Genomic DNA, 20,329 nt, shown 5'->3' on the forward strand with positions numbered 1-20,329 from the left:
AAATGGAAGTCAGCTTATTTCACTTGCTCTGAGTACTAATGTAGTCTGCATTGGCAGCCTGGTGAAAGAATGTGCGTGGGAGTCAGCAGGCAGTAGAAACGGGCTGTGTGTGAATCTGTGCTGTAGCTCAGCTCAAGGCAAATGGCACAGCAAGCTTTGCTCTGAACTAGTCAGCCAAAGTCATCATCAAAACCTGAGAGAGGGCAAGGGGAGGACAGTCCCCAAAGCAAAGGTGTTTGTTGGCTGCTTGAATGGTGAGGCTCACTTCTGGCTCTTGATGGGCTGGGAATTTCCAATGTTTCTGTATCTCTGTGTTTGTGATCAGAAGGCTCATGCCTTGCTGATTCCTGCTGTGGCATCAGCCCTTGCCTGTTTTGTGAGCAAACAGATGTCTCAACTGGAAATTCAGCCATGGCATATGGTAATTTAGGGGCAGGGAGGAGCAAGGGGTGCTGTGGTGAAACACATGTTTGTAATGCTGAGGAGCGTTGGCTGGCTGGGAGTCCTTGCTGTTTTGCTGTTCCAGTGCTTCTGTACTGGACTGGTTTATAGTAAGTGATCTGTCAAGAGCATGGTACCTGCTGTTTCAGGACTTGTGTAGCTAGGACTGTCTGGCATGTCTCTAGACCAGGTTGCAAATCTTGGCTTTCTTAGGCTTCCTCTCTGACCTGGCCAGATGGTTGGTAATGAAGTGCTTACGACTATACCCTCAGAAGGAAGTGATGACTGAATCCAAAACCATGCTTCTCAAACCTTCCACTTAGTTCTGCTCATGATTAATGCTTCAATATCCCTTGGCATGCATGTTTTTCACACTGGGGTTTCCAGTTTAATAGCTGCCTCTGTCCTCAGTCTTTGTACTGGTCAGCCAAGTTCCTAGTTCAGGCATCAAGCACATCCTAATTCATACAGCAGGTGCATCCTGAATAGGATTTCTCTGCTAGAGTTGTGGATCAGGCTCCGTCCAGGGGGTATTCTTGCTCACTTCTCTAAGGCCGTGCTGTAGATTCTCATGTGGTTACAGGTGTCTCTGTGGTCCCATGGATGCTCTAATCAAGGGGCTATGTGTAGTGGATATAGCAGCTTTACTACATTCCTAGCAGAAAGGGACTTACTCTGCTGGTGAGAGTTAAATTTGCCCTTAATGTCCATAATATTTCTACAGCAGGGCAGTATGTCAGCACACTTACTTGGGGATGAAATTAGTTGTGTCCTGTGGTGGGGGACACTGGTAGTGCTTGATGCAAGTACCACTGAGCCCATGACAAAAGGGAATAAGCTGTCCCTGACTGACTGCATGACATTTCTACAGTGGCATGGTGTGGACTGTGCTGAATACCTTAGCTCTCATGCTGGATACATGCTCATACAATCATTTAGGTTGGAGAACACCTCTAAGATCATCAAGTCCAACCTTTGACCAAACACCACTATGTAACTAAACTATAGCATTAAGTGCCATGTCCAGTCATTTCTTGAACAGTTCCAGGAATTGTGACTCCACCACTTCTCTGGGCAGTTAAAATGAGTAACCACCCTCTCAGTGAAAAAATTCTTCCTAATGTCCAACCTGAACCTCCCCTGGTGCAGCTTGAGGCCATTTCCTCTTATCCTGTTGCTGGGTAACTGGCAGAAGAGATTGACTGCTACCTGGCTATAACCTCCCTTCAGGTAGTTGTAGAGAGTGATAAGATCTCCCCCGGGCCTCCTCTTCTCCAGGCTAAACAACCCCAGCTCCTTCAGCTGCTCTTCCTATGACATGTGCTCCAGAGCCTTCACTACATCCATTGCCCTTCTCTCTCAATGTCCTTCTTGTAGTGAGGGGCCCAAAACTGGGCACAGGGTTTGAGGTGTGGCCTCACCAGTGCCAAGTACAGGGGTGATCACTGCCCTGGTCCTGCTGGCCACACTAGTGCTGATCCAGGCCAGGATGCCATTGGCCTTCTTGGCCACCTGGACACACACTGGATCGTGTTCAGCTGCTGTCAGCCAGCACCCCCAGGTTCTTTTCTGCTGAGCAGCTTTCCAGCCCCTTTCCCCCAGCCTGGAGTCCTGCATGGGGCTGTTGTGACCCAAGTGCAGGACCTGGGACTTCGCCTTGTTGAACCTCATGGAATCTGCCTTTGCCTATGATCCAGCCTGTCCAGATCCCTCCTGAGACCCTTTCTACCCTCCAGCAGATCAACACTCCCAACCAACCTACTGTCATCTGCAAACTTACTGAAGGTGCACTTGATCCCCTCATCCAAATCATTGGTAAAGATATTAAACTCCACAGCCCCAAGTGTTTTTGTTTTCCTAGTCAGTGTGGCATTTTGGTTTTTATTGTGTTTTAACTCCTCCCTACATCTAGCCTTCTTGACATTCGTGCTCATTTCCTTGGTGCCAGGAGAGCTCATGGCTTCCTCCTCAAATCAGCACTGTGATAGCTTCACAGAGGTGGGAGTGAGATTTATTTCTTTAATAAGAATCAGCAAGATCCCACTGTGGAATGTTTCTAGCAGTTTATTATTACAGATTGTTCTCCCCAAATGCTCTGGGTAGGGTTTGTAGCAAAAGGAGGATGTTGGGAAACCGAACTGGGATGAACTTCTCTGTCATGGTGATTTAATCTCCTACATGAACAATTCTTTTGTGAGGTTTTCTTCTTCTAAAGTAATCTTGAGCAACCAAGATATCTGACGATGGTTCTCTCAGTTCATTCCAGCCTGACTATAAAGGGAAGGCTCAGAGATAACAGTAGACAAAGACTGCAGGTCTTGAGCTGTTTTTTTGTATTCCTCGAAAGATACCAGTCAAGGGGAGCAGGAGCCCACACACTTGATCACAGCTGATGTGGAAGACCATGTTCTGTAGCTGCTGTCTGCTGTTGGCCAGCTTCTTATGTCCTCCCTAGACTGACACTGGGGATGTTGCCATCATGTCATCTGCAACAAGTGAAGTAGAGAAAGCCATGGGGTTCTTTAACACCATGGTGATGGTGTTTGGTTTATTGCAGTGCAAACTGAGATTTCTCTTCCTGTCCCCATGGGACTGGCAGGATTGTCTCTACAGCTGTGATAAAGCATCCTGCCTCTTTGACTACCACCCTTTCCCCTGTCTTTATGGCTAGATAAGAGCTGCTTTTCCAAGGCTTGGACACACAAGTCTGTGAGGGATACCCGTGGAAGTGGCCAGGATTTTCTTGACAGAATTTGGTGCCTTTGTTTGTCACTTAACTAAGTGGAAAGTTATGGAAATAAAATACTGGCCTCCCTCTGGAGTAAAATCTATCTTGTGTCCCAGCACATGGACCCTGTGTGATGCAACTACTCAGCATGCTTTATTTTCTGTTGTAGTTTGCTTTGTGTACCAGAGTTGTTTCTGCTTTCTTTTGCAGGTGAAGGGCCAGAATATAGGGCCAGCGGGGAGGATGCCCTGAGTAGGATTCAAAGGCTGATGGCAGAAGGTGGCATGACAGCTGTGGTTCAGCGGGAGCAGAGCACCACCATGGCATCCATGGGTGGCTTTGGCAACAACATCATTGTGAGCCACCGGATCCACCGCAGCTCTCAGACTGGCACAGAGCCCACTGGAGCTGAGGGCACGTCAGCACAGCAGTCCACCTCTCAGCAGCTGGGCACAGAGCTGGAGGGACGGATCCTGTCCGAGTCTGTGCAGCTGCCGGAGCATGGCCTGAGCCTGCGGACAGCCCCTAGCGGGAGTGAAGGACAAAGCGCTGGTGACCTGGACCTGCCAGAGCAGGCCCAGTCCTCCATGGACACTGAAGGACCAATTGAATACAGTGACCTAACTAATAATAACCATCTTCCTGACAGTACCAACTTCTATAGTAATGACAGCACCAGTGGGGAGTCGCGGAACAGGTAGAGATTGAGTTGTGTGTTGGTGCTACCCTTGTACTGCTCAGCAGAGACCTGTACCTCACAGCTGGCCAGGAGCTGGAAGAGTAGGGATGGGTGGCTCTAACAGGATGCTGATAGTTCAGATGGCTTCTCTGTCCTGGGTGATGGGGGAAGGGATAAGAATTGCAAGGGAAGCCATGGGGAAGAAAGCATACTTCCAACATTCCCACTGCTGAAGACTTACCAGGAATACAAACCATACTTGCTGCATATCAGCAAAATTTTGAAACCCCATGGCATCCCATGAGCTAAGCCCTGTAACTTGGTGTGTCATCCTTTGTAAAGCCTTTTTCCTTTCCTGTTTCCTGCCCTTTTATACCCATGGAGCTGATCAGTAGAGCGAAGAAAGGAAAGGGGGCCTGCAGCATCCTTCTGGAGACAGGCAGTACTGGGCAAACCCAGGCGTGATGCTCCGGCTCTGTTGCTGGAGTGGAGGAGTCTTCCAGGCCACAGTCCCTCTCCATAGCACAGCACTGCTCCCCCCCCACAGAGTGTGGTGTTCTGAGACCAGTCCTGCCTATGCTGTGGTCTTTTCTGGGAAGAACTGGGCTTCGTCACAAGATGCATGGCTCAGGATATGCTCACAGGTGGGGATCATTCCTTTTTAGTTAGTTTAGGACTTGGCAAGAACCAAAGCCGAGATGCCATATAGATGGGTAGAGGGACAAGGGCCACTGCTCTCTAGACAGGATGCAGTTCACACAAACATGTTCTAAGCTGTGCCAATATTAACATGAATGAGCCACCCCAGTGGTTTCATGGTGCCAGGACTGAGCTGCACCTCCTTGGCAGGGGACAGGAAATCTCTTTCAGCTCCAGGCCAGGGTGTGAGGTATGGGTCTGTGATGTAAGGTGTTGCATGTGAAATCTTGACCTTGTACATGTAGTTTCTAGTGGAGAAGTCAAGGCTCTGATACTTTGTTTTTAGTCTCAAATGTGATTTTCCTTTTCGTTTGTAACTCTCCATCCCTAGCAGGCTTGTGGAGGAAGTACGGGGAGAGTGTGAGTGCTAACGAGGGAAACACCAAAGATCAATGTCATTAAAATATGACAAACCCTTGCTTGACCTCCTGTCTTCGTTTGTGTGACGGTTGTCTCTGTGTTTGGCCTTGGGGATAGATACATCCATCTCAGAAGCTCAAGGCAGCTTACAAATGTCAAGTGATGACCACCCCTTTCCCAGGAGGAAAGCAGACTCAACCTGTGAGTTGAAAGCCCAAAATTGGGAAACAGGGAGGTACATTTGGGAGTCTTGCTTGCAAATTGCATTTTAACCAGTCTGGAGATGAGCAGGCACCTCTGCATTTCCCATCATTGAAGTACTGCAGTAAGGAGAAAGAGGAGCATTTCACCTATCCTGCTTTAAAAGGTATGTAGAGGTGCAGCACCGAACATCTTGGGCAAGCAGAGAGTGGTCTGTCTTGCTGACCCCTTGATACAGAAAAGGATTGCAGTGTCTGGCTTTTCTGGATAAAGGAATGCACACTCCCCTGTTACCTCTGTGCTGTTAGGGATGTTTCCACTGCTGTCTGAGCACCTGCCAGCAGCTCCTCGAGATTCTGTGCTGCTAAGACAGTACAATAAATAAGTCTGTCATTAGGCAGCACTCAAGCTCCCAGTCAGAAGAGTCTGTTAGAGAACATTAAGCAAATCTTCTCTTAAATCACAGCCTGGAAATGAACCTTAAATCAAATCAGCTGCTGCCAGGCCTCATTGCGGAGTGTTAATGAGGCTCTAAAACCTGCCCCGAGCCAACCACATCCCTGATCTGACAGGAGAGCAGCCTGAAAAATGGGATTCCCTTGTGTGGCAAGGAAGGTTTCATGCATCCCTGTATTGCCTTACTGTGGAGTGGCCTGGGGATGTGCTGGCAGTTGGGAGCCAGAAGAGCTATGTCTCAGATGGACAGACAAGGCAGTGCAGGTCTAGACAGAGCTGTTTATTGCTCTGCTTGAAAACAAACTAAAACAGACCCTGGGAAAAAAACTGCTTCAGCTCAGCCTGACACCACTTCTGTCCTCTTCCTGCATGATTCCTGGAAGAGTCTTGAGGTCCATTCTTGGTAGATGTGTTGCAGAGCATTTATAGATATCCATTTGCGGAATGAGCCAAGCTATCTACAGAAAAATTTCCATCTCAGTTGGAGAAGTGTCTTCTGGGCTGCCTCACTCTGGTGCTGGCAGATTCTCAAAGGCTGGCGTGCACTGTTGCTGGGCGCTCTGGCCAGGCTGCTGCGCGGAGGCCTGAAGCCTGCCCTGCCGACAGCTTCCCCTTGCTCCACACCTGCCCCCACTGGAGACTGTGGCAGAGCAGGGGGTGAGCTCCAGTGGGAGCTGGAGCAAACTACAGCCACTGTCTTTGCCGTTGACATGGGACATCTCTGAAGCTCTGAAGCAGTTTTCCATTCAAGACTCACTCGAAGGGGAGACTCTTCCTGATGAGGTAAGGGTGCAGGCGTGGTCAGAGCAGGCAGCTTTGTAGCTCTGGGCCAAAGGCTGCCAACAGTTGAGCCTGACTGCAGCCTGTGTTCCTACAGGCTTTAAGCCGGAGCAGTGGGCACAGTGGGTGTGGACAGGCTTAATCTTCAGGTGCTGCCTTGGACATGCTTTGTAGATGACCTGCTGTGGCTACACAACTGAGCAGGTGCCCTCAGTAGTGATGGGCTTGTGTGTACAGATAGCAGTGTTCTTGAGTTTCAGACCTAGAATCTGCCAAGCTCAGGTTACCCCTGCCTGAGATCTAATGGAGCAACCTGGGTGAGTGGGTGGGAAGAGGAGGGGATAGAAGGGAAAATTGAGCCCACTTACATAATAGGCTCACCCACCCACACACCCACCCCAGTGCAATTTATTTATTTTGCCTCCCGTGCTTCTTGTGGGACAGAACTCTATCTTCTTTGGACTACCCTGCTTCAGCCCAGCAGTCTTGCTCGGTTGTTTCTGGCTGGGCTGATCCAACTGTACCCTCAAGCAACACCCCTGAATTTGCGTGGTGACCTGAGGCCTGGAGCCCTGCATAGAACAGGAGGCAGTGGGATTGCCCATGCCAGGGACAGCACAGCAGCAGCTCAGGGCTCCTTCTCCAAACCTTGCAGCTTTACCTGCTCACTGCAGTGTGACAATGCAGCACTGAGGCAAATGCCGTGCCAGGAGCAACATGGAAATTCAACAAGAGCTGCTTCAGGAAACCAAACCAGAGCTGTGCATACTTGCTGGCCCAATTTAGGAGGCAAAATGAGAGCTTTGCTGCGTAGGAGCAGGAAATAATCTTAAAAAGTGAAAGCTTTTCTCAGCCATAGACTGTCAAGAGCCTTTAAATGTGCTAACAAAATCCTGGGGAAAGGAGAAATACAGTGCAGAGAATTTTATTTAGCTTTCAAAAGGCTTTTGATAAAGTCCCTCACAAGAGGCTATTAAAGAAACTTAGTCACCTCAAGGGTGAGGGGTAGAGTCCTCCTGGAGATAGAAGCTGTGGGAATCGGAGTCAAAAGTAAGAGCCATTTCTTGGCATGGAATGAGGTTAATGGTGAGTTGATCAGGTTCAGTAGGAGCCAGTATTCTCTAAAAGACCTAATGAGCTTAAAGAGGAGGGGAACAGCCGATGATACAAGATTATTTAGGTTAGCTAGGAAGAGAGAATGTGCCAGAAACCTGGGGCAGTGGGAGGAGGTAGTGGTTGGAGCTTCTGTGCTGGAAGGGGACTTCCTGTATGAATCCTTCACAGATGGAAACCTGCATGGACACTGCTGCAGCCAGTGAGTGCTCTGGCATCCCCAGGCCTAGGACCACACCAGAGGGTGAGCACTGCTTGGAGAGAGACCTGGGATCCCATACAGCATTGCTGAAGCCCTGGCAGGTGGTACAGTGAAGTGGTGATGCCTGCTTGTCTCTGGGAGTCCCAGGTTTTCTGCCCTCACTCCTTGGCTGATCTATTGCTCCATCTCCAAGTACCTCTGTGTGACCCCCCTGGAAGTCCCACACTATACCCACACGTGGCTGCCGTGGGGTGACCTTGTAACTGGGTGGTGCTGGGACCCCAGCTGTATGTGACCACCAGGAGATGTGCTGGGCAGCAAGGAGAGGCAGGGACCGGGTCACAGCTGGGTGTGTGGGGAGTCTCTCCCATTATTACTGATGCCAAAGCCAAGCCCCATAACTGGTTCCTCCAGTTGCTGCTCAGGCTGCTGGCTAGGGAGCAGTTGCCCTCTCTGCTCAGTCCCAATCTGTCAGAGAAGTTATTCTCCAACAGGAAGAGGCAAATTAATTAAAGTGTGCAGCATGTGAGCCATCCACCACTAATTGGGATCTTGGTGTGCAGTGCATAAATGTCATGCCATTGCCACTTCTGCATGGAGGGGGCCCTCAGCACACGAGGGAGCTGGAAGGCAAAGCAGTTTTTCCAGCTGCCACTGTGCCAGCCAATTAATGTCCGTGTCCCTCTCCCTCACCCCTGGCAGCAGAGGCCTCTCCCCCTCCCTGCCCGGCTCCTGCCGTGGTAATGGGCGGTAAGCCCATACAGCCACTCCGTGCACACTGCCGAGCACGAGGATTTGTTTTCCCCACAGCATCTCGAACAGAAGTGCCTCTCATCTGCTCCCAGTGAGGTCCCTCGGCTCCTCTTTGTTTTGCCTTTGAAGCAGTTGTTGATGGCATGTGGCACCGGTGGGAGCTGGTAGGGATCAAGCTGTCTTCCCCGGGATGCTGGCCCTGCACATCAGCTCTCTTTGTGCCAGGAGCCAGCATCCCAGAGAGGACACTGAGGCTTCCCCTTTGCCTCTCATGTGAAAATCAATATGCTGCTGCTGCTTGGCCTCCAAGCATCCACCTTCTGTGCCAGGGTCTTGCTTGCCAATGCCAGCTCCGTGGTGCCACAGGGGAGGGACTGGGGGTGCCATGCAAGCGCTCAAATAACTCAGTGGGACAGGCAAAGTGTGAGCAATTGGGAGATGTGAGCACAGCAGGGAGCAAATGCCACCACTGGAAAAGGCAGCCAGACACAGAAGTCTCCAGGAGGACCTGTTGCTGAAACTGAACCACTGTGTATGTGGAGAGCTGCAGCTGGTCTCTGTCACCCCACTGAGCCTTCACTTCAGCTGTGGCTGGGCAGACAGTGAGCTTCAGGTAGGCACGTGGATTTTGGCAGCTGCTGAGGTTTCCCTTTCTGTCCTTGCATCCTGCCCTGCTTCAGTTTGGCTGGTGGAGGTGGACTTTGGAGTCCCTGCTCTTTCCAAGCTCATGAAACATCCAAGTGGTCTTTCACCCTCAACCTCTGAGCTCCCAGCTTCAGCTTCACAGAGGCTGGGGTAAATAGCAGACACTGCAAAAATGTGAGATGTTGTAATTTAGGCTTGGTTCTTTCTATTTCTTAGGCTCAGCTACATGGTGCTTCCTGGAGTTTAATGCTGGACCCCGATACGATCGTAGCTATTAAAGCCTGTCCCTCAATCCCTAGTTCAATAATACAGTAATAGCCTGATAGGATCAGGAGCTGGCTCTGATAGCAGATGGACTCCAGTGCCTTCTCCAGCACAGCGTGGGGCACTGCCACCCCACTGCAGGGAAACTTTAATTCGCAGATGATTTGTTTTCGCTGCAGACTTTGGGGATGGGGGGATGAGTAAGTGGTGACTGCTGGCTGCTGACCAGGCACTGCTGAGAGCCCTTTGCTGGCTGGTACCCAAGCCCAGCTTCTCTCCTTCCCCTGGGTCCTTGTCAAACTTCCCCAGGGTGTTGTGGTTGTGGCTCTGCCTTTTCCCTGGGGGTCACTACCTCTGGGTTTGCTCGTCCTGCCAGGCAGGGCCATACCCCACCCAGGAGCCCGTGCTTTGGCAGGGGCCATAAACTTCCCCCTCCAGCCTCAGGCAGAATTAGAAAAGGCTCAGAGGGGCTAATGAAGACTGACTGGCAGCCACTGGGGAGGCTGATATTAAAATGTTTAAGTGCTACAGCAGTACAGAGGGTTGCACTTCTCTGTCTGCCCACTGCAAAAGTTCCCATGGAAGCCCCGCCAGCAGCCCTCTGCTAATCACCTACATCAAAGGAAATGCTAATTAAAGCAATTATTTAGGGAGGGGCTGAGGCTGGTCCTGCTGCATTGCTGAGGTGGGGACAAGCACAGCCATGAAACATCAGCTTTAGGGCTCTGATACGTAGTGTGACTGGCAAGGGCAAGTGATACTGAGAAGGACAAGGTTTTTTCATGCATAGGGAGCACCTGGGCCGTGGGTCACAGTCAAGGAGGGCAAGAGCTGAGCGTGCAAAAGCAGCAGTAACCCAGCACAAGATGCTGCCCTGCACCCAGCCTTTCCCACCCACCATGTGGGAGTAAGGATCTTGCTCCACGAACTCTTCATTTCAGTGTCACGCAAGCTCTGCTGGCTCTTGGTAGGGGGGTTGGGGCTGCTCCCCACAGAGCTGCAGCCTCAGGCTGAGTGGTTGGCAGCACTCGGGGTGCAGTGACCCAGGAGAAGCCCTGGAGATGGGTTTGCTCAGGAGGTGCTGAGGATGGCTAAGCCCAGCATTGCTTTTTTGATGAGATCTCAGATTTGGTTGACAAAGGTAGCTGTGTCGGCATAATATGCTTAGGCTCCTGTAAGGTATTTGACATAATACTTCCTGACAGCCTGGTCGGAAATTAGCCCTATCCAGCACTCTGTGGGTTGAATGCAGCTAAGTGCAAGGCCATATGTTTGGGGAGGCAGATTGTAGGTCGTAGCAGTGAGACGGGGCTGCACGCTGCCGGTGGCCAGGCGAAGGTCAGGGCACCCATGGTGCCGCTGGGGCCTGTCCTGCAGAGGGACTGAGCTCATTCCCTACAAGTTACTTTGGAAATTAAACTCGAGGAATTGGTCAGCTAAAACCACACCAGGACTCCAAGGTGCCACAAGAGCCAGCTCAGGAACACCAGCAGTCAGAAAACCACCAGCGAGCAGAATTCCCATCCAGGTCCCACATGCTGCTCCCTGCTTCGGTGCTGTGTGGGCTTGCACGTGCTCCCCTCAGATCCTCACTGCAGGGTTCAGCAGGATGGTGCACCTCCTTTCTCCTGGGTTTCTTCAGGCTCCTGTTCCCTATTTCCTGCCCTGCCCTTTGGCTCTTACCCCTGCCTAGGTGATTTTCTCTAACAACCATCTCCTGCATTTTTTTTCCCTCCCCCTCTGGAGCACTATTTCTCTTATGCCCATCAGTGAGCATGGGCTTTCCTTCCTAGGAGCACTGCTTCCCACACAGTTAATGGGACTAATGGGAGAGGGGTGGTCTGGATGCTTGCCAGGACTCGGATCCATCCACAGGGACATCCCAGGGTTGTGCCGATTTGTGGGCTCTGCTGGCCGAAAGCACATCTGGGCTGTGAGTGCCCATGTCCATGTGAGTGGGGGTCACTCGTTGGTCATTTGAAGCGCTGCCTTTGGGCAGACCCACCCTGCGTGGACCCCCTCAATGCTGCCAGCCCCAGCCCCACTGGCTGCACAAATGTTAGCTCAAGGAACAGCAAACAGCCCTGAAACTGCTGAGGTTCCTCCCACCTCGAGCAGCCCTTGCTCTGTCTTCATCAAGGCTGTTTAAGGCCAGCCAGATGGCCTAATGTACCTCATCAAAGTACAATTTGTATCGCAGTGCACAGTTATTTGAAGCATCCCAGCTTGGGGCTGGCAGTAACACTTTGGCCAGTGACATCTGCCTCAATTCATTGGGGAGGTGATGGATGGAGGGACTGTGGCCTGTAGCCCAGTGTGGAAAGGCTGGCCCAGCTGAGGGACCAGGGAGGGCTTTTGCATGGCAGCTGTGGGCTGGTGCTGGTTGGGTCTCCCCAAAGCGTTGGCAGCTACAGCTGTAGGGATGGCTGGACATACAACAGGTCCTGTCCTTTGAGAAACAGCTGGAAAAGCCCTTTGGGCCTGGCAGGAGCATGGGGTTTATTTCTCCAGCTGCCCTGACCCCACTTGCAGCCCCTCTGGTTTTGCGCCAACCCTTTGCAGCCCCAAAGGATGGTTCCTTCCTGCTGGCATCTTCAGCTATTTGGGGGAGTTTTATTAAGCACGGCTCTGCTTTGCTTGCACTCTCTGGACAAGCTCTGTGTCCTGCAAGTGTTCTCCTGCACCATTCCTCACAAGGCTGATGTGCTCCTGCTCCACGGCTAAGGTGGGAGAGGTCTTGACTTCTGTGCTGGGGATGCTGCAAGGTTTCCAGGCCAGGTCTCTGGCCTTGAATGGGTGAAATAAGTAAATTTTCATAAAACAGTTTTACCTTTCAAACAAATAAGACTACAGCTGCTTACTTTTAAATGCTATCACTACAATAATGCTTCTTTACATTTCAGTCATACAATCTATTTAGGGTCAGACACTCAAGTGGGTATGAATTAATTCAGCTCATCAGAGTGTAGTATTCCTGAGAAGAAAATTCGCCCTCAAAATGTGTTGCTCTCACTCAGCTCTGAAAATGAATATAGATTTTCCCCACTTTACAGTAGTAAGAGGGGAACCTAGTTGTTTTTATATCGTGCTATGGGAATGCCTGTCATCCCACTTCCCAGCAGCACTGGGGGATGCTGGCACACCACAAGAGCTGGGAGAGAGCAGTGCTGGTGTGAGCAACTGCCCGGGTGGGTGCATGAAGGGAGACTGGAGGAGTTGGATAAGGGTGGTTCAACCAAGTAGTTGCATGGACCAGCAGCTGGAAAAGGTGTAGCCAGAGCGTGGGGATAGGAGTGCTGTGAAATGGGATCTGAAGATCCCCTTGCTCCTGTGGTGACCTCAGCCAGATGCCCCCCCGAGCGACAGTAGCTGGTAACACTGCATCTCCAGCGAGGCAGTTGGAAGCACTTGCTCTCAGGAGGTGTTGACAGCTCCTCTCCTCACATTCCAGGTTTCAAGGCCATGTACCCGATCCCCTCTTGGAAGGGGCTCTGGTCCCTGATTAGGCTCTGACTCTGCCTGGCTGCCTAGACACATCCCTATCTGCAGCTCCATCCTCCAGCCAAATCACCTAAGGGCTGGGAATTACCTCCCACCACAGGCTCATTTTCATTAATGAAAACACCAGGCTGGGCTGGGATTTTTATTTATTTTGCTCCCTCCCACCTGTGGCTGCCCCAGCCCCTGCCCGGTGGAGAGGGGGATGCTTCATGTGGGTTAATGGGCTCCCAGGGGCACCATTGCTCTATGTAATGCCCAAAAAATCCCAAAGCTCCAAGATCCCCGCCCCAGACAGCTCTTCAGCCCAGACTGCTCTAGCTGCTGGGAAGGGAAGCTGCCGACCCTACTCCAGCTGCTGAGAAGTTGCAGTGCTGCATTGGAGCACCCCCCTGCCTCAAGTGAGAGTCTCAGTGCCAGATCCCCAGGAAGAAGCACTTTGCCGCCTGCCTGGCCCGGCTTGCCAGCTGTATCAATGGCTGAGGGTTGGAAGGGGACATGTGCCAAGGTGGAGCACAGCAGGCCTGGCCGTGGGGAAGACAGGAAGGCTCTGTGTGACTGCGTGTGCATGTGTCTGTACACCTGTGTGTGCGTGCGCAAAGGAGCACCCATGGAGCAGAGAAGGGCTGCAGCATGGAAGGATGGAGGGACAGAGCGGGGCTGGAAGCCTCCTGCCCTCTTCCTCTTGTGCTCTCTGCCCTGAAAAACCTTATTTAAATTTGTCATGTAATTACTCCAAATTAAGGGGAGGGATCAGTGCCAAAACAGAGGCTGCTCATTTCCAACTTTCCCACATCCTCCAGGTTTTTCTGGGTGCCCTCTCCCCTTTTCCTGAGGTGTCTCTTCCTCTCACTGAGATTGTTGGAGGGATGGAAACCTGCCTGGCTGGAGACTGGATCCCTTGTCCCTCAGTGCGAGCTGGCTCTTTTTGAGTCCCATTGAGGGGGCTCGTGCTTCCACCTTCCCCAGGGTCCCCAGCTGTGGGGTGAGTGGTCCCGGTGCTGTGTGTTGCAGGCGGCCCAGGCCCCATCACTCCCCTGCTCTGCAGCCGCCTCCTGCTCACCTCCCAATTCCCTGGCAGACACAGTAGTGAGATTATCATAATGATGTCCGACAAGGCAGTATCAGGAATTATGCTGATAAATCTAAACAGACAGCTTACAAAAAACCCAACAAAAACAAAACAACCACAACTGAACCCAGGCTTGTAATTTAATACAGGGTTATTAGCCTGGCCATCAGAGAACAGAGCTCTTGCATCCTGCAGCCTCGAGCCTCCTCCGTCCCTGGCTCTGCCTTGAGATATGGCCTCTTGCCATAACAAAAGATTTTAGCCATGCTTTTGGCTTGGCTTGGGGTGGTGAAGTCTCCTTTGTGAGTGCTGGGGCTGGGTTTGGGGATACAGACCTGTGGGGTGAATGGCAGCAGGCTGCCTTCATCCCTGCAGTGTGGGGCAGTTTGTTACCCATGGCTAACCCACGGTGGGCTCTTCTGCCCGGGGTAAAATTCAGTGGGTAGAGGCTGGGGAGAAGGGGTGAGAGGAGGGACAGCTTCATGTGTGGGATGTGTCAGTGCTGGAGGGCTGCCCACCAATACACTCAATACCCATGGGATGAAGACAAGTGACCCATGCCCTTGTACCTTCCCCTGCACCAGGGCCAGGTCCTTGCCAGGCACAGGAAGATGCAGGGCAGGGGCAGCATCTTTCTTGGAAAAGCAAGGATCTGCTTCACTCTGGCTGTATTAAATGCTTTCTTGACACAGGAACTGATGACTGTTTTTTACCTGCTGTGGATTTTGCACACTTGCTGTCTTACTCTTGGTTTCCTTCCCTGTGAAGGACACTGTAGGTAGCATTAACATTGTTGGGACCTCTATGTGAGGTAAATGTGCCCGTGGGGAGCACAAATTCTGTCCTCATGGGGATCAGAGCTGAGCTGCCTGAAGTGAGATGCACACATGTAGAGCTCTTTGTCCCCCAGCAGTGCCAGCGATTAACTCAAACCGAGAGAAATGCTCTTTTTCAAAAGATACATTTAAAACAGGGAGAGCTTTTGAAGCAGGTATTTATTAGACTGCGTGTGTTTTAGAAGGCAGGCTCTGCCAAGCCACTCGGTGCAGTAAACCTGGTGGCAGGGCGCTTGCACTGCAGGGCTGCTGGCTCTCTGCCCCTGCAGTGGAGCTGCAGGGAAGCCCCCGGAGAGGCTTGGCTCTGCCTCGGTGCCCCAGTGCAGGGAGGATGGCAAGCCATGGGAAGGCTGGGCTGAGTGGTTCAGTGCCTGTGTGGGACTGGGGCTTGTCTCTTCGTTTGGATGTGTTTCTCCTCTAGGAGCGGCTACATGTGCCAAAGGTGGTCTCAGCTCCATGGAAGTTTGCCCTGTTTAGAGGCTCAAACCCCTGTAGTCCAGGGACCAGTGTTTCCTGTGGGCCTCCTCTTCTGCAGCTCTGCAACAGCCGCTGGCACGTCCTGCAGAACCCAGCAGAAATGGTTTGCACCAATCTCCTGAGCTGGAAGGTGTCAGGAGGGCAGCTGACCCTGAAAGCCTTCGGAGGGCAGGCGGCAGCGGCAGGCTCTGGCACTGGGCTGCTGGGCACCCTGTGCCATGCCAGGGAGGAAACCCGGGCTCTCACTGCTGGCAAGGGAACTGCTGTGTGGGTAAGCATGGTGGGGTAGTGAAGTAGTGAACTGGTAAATTAACTAATTAGACTAATCTGCTAAAGGGGCTTGAGCCCCTGCTTGCTTTTTCCCTGATGTGTGGGCCAGTGCCTGGGAGAGGGCCCTGGGGAGCTCATGGCAACTGCAGGCAGGCACAGGGTTCCCACATGCTGCCTGGCTCCATAGGCCAGACCCATCCCATGGGCACAGCAGTCACAGGGAAGATGTGCTGTCTTCCGTGTCATGTGAGAAATGGCAGGAGAGCAGCACAAGCTTACATTCCTAATTGTTTTTCCTAATTTTCTTTTCCTTTTCTCTCTTTTTTTTTTTTTTGGATAAAAGGTATAAAAGTAGTGATTCAGAAGCACTTTCCCCCTTCCATTACCCAGAAAGCAAGTAAGAGTTGCAAGAGTGGGGACTGCAACAAAACAATTATACTGAAGTATTTGAAGTTGTGCTTATATGGCAAATGTGACAAAACTGAGCACAACCTTAAAATAGCAGCAGCAATCTTTTAAAAGACAAAAAGCAGATGATTATTGACTGAAGAGATTTCAGTGCACCAGGCTGGGTGCAGGCTGTTGTGTTTAACTCTCTCCAGAGGTGCTGCATCAGGCACAGGCTGCAGCTGCCCTCCTGCTTTTTGATGAACTCAAGCAACTGGCAGTGCCCAACAGGTTTCCCAAGGGTAGCATCAGGTGCCAGAAGTCTGTTTCACCTGCCATAGCCCCTTGCTTGATTTAAGGCACCGATATTTGTGGCCAGGCTGCGAGCACCGGTGTCTGGTGCTCCCCTGGCGTTTCAAGGATGCTCGTGGGCTCACGGACTGGTGTGAATAGCATGGCTGTGCAGCAGCCAGGCACGGGAGGATAGCTTTCTGTATTAGTCACTACTCTTTTTCATGCTCACCTGGCTTCCCTGCGTGGGCCAGAGTGTCTATACCTTGCTTTCCTGGCTGTGCCCTGCCACAGAGCCCAGGGTGAGTGGGGGCCTCTGGTGCCACCATCACCCCAGCCACTGGGGTCACACCTGCTCCATGGCTAAACATAGTCACTCACTCCCTGAGGCTGTGGCTCTGGCCTCCTTCTCTGGTGCTAAAAATGACATTTTCCAAATAATGAAAGAATCTTTCATTACCCTGTCTCTGCAAGCAGCCCGGGAGGCTGAGAAACAGCTGAGCACTAAGTGATGTGCTTAATGCAGCTTCGGCATCAGTATTTTTTCCCTGTCTCTAGTTAAGGCATGCTATGAGGCATGAGAAGATGTGGCTTTGGATGACTACTGGGGGCCTGGCTGAGGCAGCAGAGCATGGCTGAGTGCCTTCAGTCACCTTCTCTCTCCGGAAGGCTGCAGCTGACCTGTTTCTCCTTGACCCTGCAACTCCTGCCCTGCTCACTGCAGCATGTTTTTTTCTCATCATGGTCTGGGATCTGGCTCGCCTTGCACCCACCCATGAGTGACTGTCCTGCAGAACTCATGTCTGGGGCCATTTGTTCCTGATATGCCCTGGGGACAACCGGAATGAGGGGAAAGGACTGTTCCTCTGGGGATTGTATTGATGCCACCCACAGGTGGCACTGTCCTGTTGTCTGCAGCCCTGGGCATGGACAAGGATTTTGAGTTACTGCCCTGGCATTTAGACAGCTCTGTCCTGCCAGGCAGTGCCAGATCCACACCTGTGAGTGAAGGGTGTCTCCTTGCTTGGCCAAGAGCAGGTAGAGCAGCTGCCTCTTCACCCTTTGGGACGCTAAACTGCTCTCACCGACTGCTGAGCAAAGCCTTCATGCCCATCTCCCATGGCAGTGATGGTCCAGGGGCCTGAGCCTTTCTCACTGTCACCGGCTGCTTCTTCTCTCTCTGACTGTCCCCTTCTGAGTTGGGCTTATTTTGTTTTTGAGCTGATAGATGGATTAGCATTTATCACCAGCCTGACTACTAGAGGGCTATTAAAAGTGATTTGCAATGCAAATACTTTCGTCATCAACCACATTTTCTTTAGACTAAGGTTGACTTTTATGAATATTAAAGCCTTGTAGATGGGTTCAGCAAGTTTGTGGGAGTACGTCTGTCAGAGGGAGGGGGACTGGCTGCCTGCATTGTGCTGGGGAGGCAATCTGGATCCACCTGAGGGCAAAGGGGTCTGGTGGCAGAGGGAGGGAAGTGGAGCATGAAAGGATGTGTGAGGCAGAAGGAAAACCTGAGTGCCTTGAAGGACAGAAAGAAAGGAGCGTGAACATGCAAGCATATGCAGGAGTGCATCTATCTCTCTGTGAGCAGGATGGGAGGACAGGCTTGGGCTGGGGTGTTTTTGCTGGAGGCTGGCAGAGACTGTCAGCCTAGGGGAGGACTTGTGGAAGGAAGGGGGAAACCTAGCCAGAGCTGATGGTGAGCAGATTTGTCCCTGGCAGAGCTCAGTGCCAGAGGTGTGTGTCTGAACTGGTGCATGCCCCATGTACATGCTGCAGGGATAGGTGAAAACTGCTCTTTGCTTGAGGACTCCCTGCCATGAGTGTAGGGTTGCAGGACCAGCAATGAATTCCCCAAGTCCCCCAGCAGACACAGCCTGGCATTAGTTTGTGTGCCAGGAGCCAGTGCTGGCTGCTGCTGAGGCTGCTGCATGTTTGAGTATAGTTACTGGGAATCTGTCAGGGATAATGGGTGGGTGTTTCTGGGCTTGTGGGGGATGCCAGAGTAAATGACCCCTAACTGCCTTTCCTGCTCTTCAAAAATACTCATCTCCTGTGCACCTGCTCTGTGGCGTAATCACTCTGCCTCAGGATGGCTGTGAATGGGAACTGTCACAAGCCAAGGTATCACGGTGGTTATTTCCACTGGTTTCTGCATATCCCACTTCAGAGGCAGAGGTAAGAGGAGTGGCTTTGTCCATTTCTAGGTGTTTATGGTGCTTTGCTGCAAGGGCAATTTTGGAGATGGAGGAGCATGATGGAACATTGCCAGCTGATAATGGAAGACTAGCTATTGCTGATTAGACAGCAGGCACAGCACAGCATGGCTAAAAAGAAAAAAAAGACAAAGAAGCCATCCAAAAAATAGAGTCTAGGAGTAGAGTGATGCAAAAAATTGGAGACGTGCAGTTACATGAAAAAGGGACAGCTCCAGGAGTATCCCAGATCCCTACAAGGTGATGGGTGCTGGGTTTACTGGCTGGTTAGCTGGGTCAGTCCAGCAGGAGTCTCAGGTTGTCAGAGGCCTTAACCCCAAAAGAGAGTAAGGGAAGCCCTTAATTTGCTTGGGTCATTGAATATGAAGTCAAGTCAGCCCTTGGCTTCTTCCATGGGAAAACCACAAATCCCTCCTGTCCCACCTCACAGCCTGTCACAATGTATTTGGCCAGGGGAAGGGTTGGAGCTGAGGTCTGATTCCGGAGTGGATTAGCTGTTGTTCACGACCAGTGCTGACATGGCCCAGGAAGGAAGGTGATGTCACTTCGGTGGCAGCAAGGGAGGCTGGTGAAACTCACTGGCAGCCCACAAGAAGGGAATGTGTGAAAATGTCAAGCCAAAAGAAGCAAGTGCTATCTTTAATTGGAATGTGTACAGGGAGTCCAGGCTTTCAGAAATTCTGCTTCTGACTAATGAGTGTATATAGCTAAACTAAGAGTTAGAAGATGAAAAGTTTTGTATTCAATTTTGGTTACACTTTTTTGTCTCTATGACTGATCAGCTTTGGAAGAAGACATCTCACTGTTCATTACAGTCTTTTGTTCGTCTTTGGGGACTTGTAGTTTGAAACAAGAGTCCAATCAAATAACCCAGCTCCAGTACAATCAAATTGTCTTTGAAGCAGATATTTCCTCAGTCTAATGAATTCTCACAGAGCGTGACAAAGGTTTATTCACATTAATTTTTTTAGGGGGAAAGAAGGAGGAGGAGAGGGTGGTATTTATTTGAGGTCAGGGCTTTGGGACAAGGCAAGAGGCTCCAATTAACTGGCTGGAGTCTTTGATGCGTTTTGGTCAGTGACTGCAAAAAGAGCATGGGCAGATGTTAAGCTGAAAAGAGCCAACAAAGCCTCATTGCATGCAGTGCAATCACGTGGCTCCACACCAGACGACATTCGGAAAGCTTTGTCTTCTTGCTTTTCAAAGAAGTAGGAAGGAAAACAAATAGAAGTTGACTAAACTCACTAAAGAAATGCCTATGGTGAATGTGGCCTATGGTGACCAAAATAATGGTGGTGTATCTGCCTCAGTGCTGCGGCAGGGGCCTCTTGGTGTGCAAAGGCAGCAGCAGATGCAAGTGCCAAAGGGCTTTAACCTTTTCAGTGTGCAGAGGTGCACCTGGAGCAGGAGATGTGTCATCAGATAAAATTGTCTGAATTACCTTAACAATGTTCGCTCTGCTGGAATTCAGAAATGCGTCTTCATTTGCAGGGAGAAGATACCAGTTTGCAGGATCTAGGGAAAAGAAAAGTCCAGTCTGTGAAGTGGACACATCCTCAGATGAGAAATTGACTTGAAATACTGGGCTTTTGTTAAGTGCTACTTCCCAGAGCCAGAGAGGTACAAGAAGAGGGTGAGGAGGTGAAGGAATGAATGGTAGGAACCCATCTGCGACTGTAATCGCTGCAAAGGAGGGTTAAAGTGGGGCGTTTATTTGTTTATGCGTGTCTGTGCACGTGTGCGTGAGAGCCGAGCAGATGGGGAAATGATACGCGTGTGTGTCTGTGAGACAGCCCAAGTGAGAGGCACAGGGCGGGTGAGGGAGTTGCTCTGGATGTAAAGTGGAGGGAAGGGGAAGGGGGTAGAGGAAAGGGAAGACAGGGAGCTATTTTTCCTTTTCACTTTGTTTCTTCTCGTTTGACTCTTTCTCATTACCAAAAGCCAAACCTGGG

General features: G+C 51.2%; 1 protein-coding gene across 4 annotated transcripts in view; it reads left to right on the forward strand.

Annotated features, from left to right (window-relative positions):
- The window catches only part of AMBRA1 (autophagy and beclin 1 regulator 1), a 129,062-nt gene extending 124,097 nt beyond the window's left edge, over nt 1–4,965 (forward strand). For all 4 annotated transcript variants that reach the window (XM_042038420.1, XM_042038421.1, XM_042038423.1 and 1 more), the window contains one exon: nt 3,380–4,965. In XM_042038420.1, the coding sequence (XP_041894354.1) occupies nt 3,380–3,870 (491 nt within the window). In that variant the 3' untranslated portion in view covers nt 3,871–4,965. The remainder of the gene's footprint in view (nt 1–3,379) is intronic.
- The last annotated feature ends 15,364 nt before the right edge of the window (nt 4,966–20,329 follow it).

The sequence above is a fragment of the Corvus kubaryi genome, unplaced genomic scaffold, assembly GCF_017639235.1.
Source record: "Corvus kubaryi isolate FWS band 111438036 unplaced genomic scaffold, C.kubaryi_AGA036_p1.0 37392, whole genome shotgun sequence".
Lineage (NCBI taxonomy): Eukaryota > Metazoa > Chordata > Aves > Passeriformes > Corvidae > Corvus > Corvus kubaryi.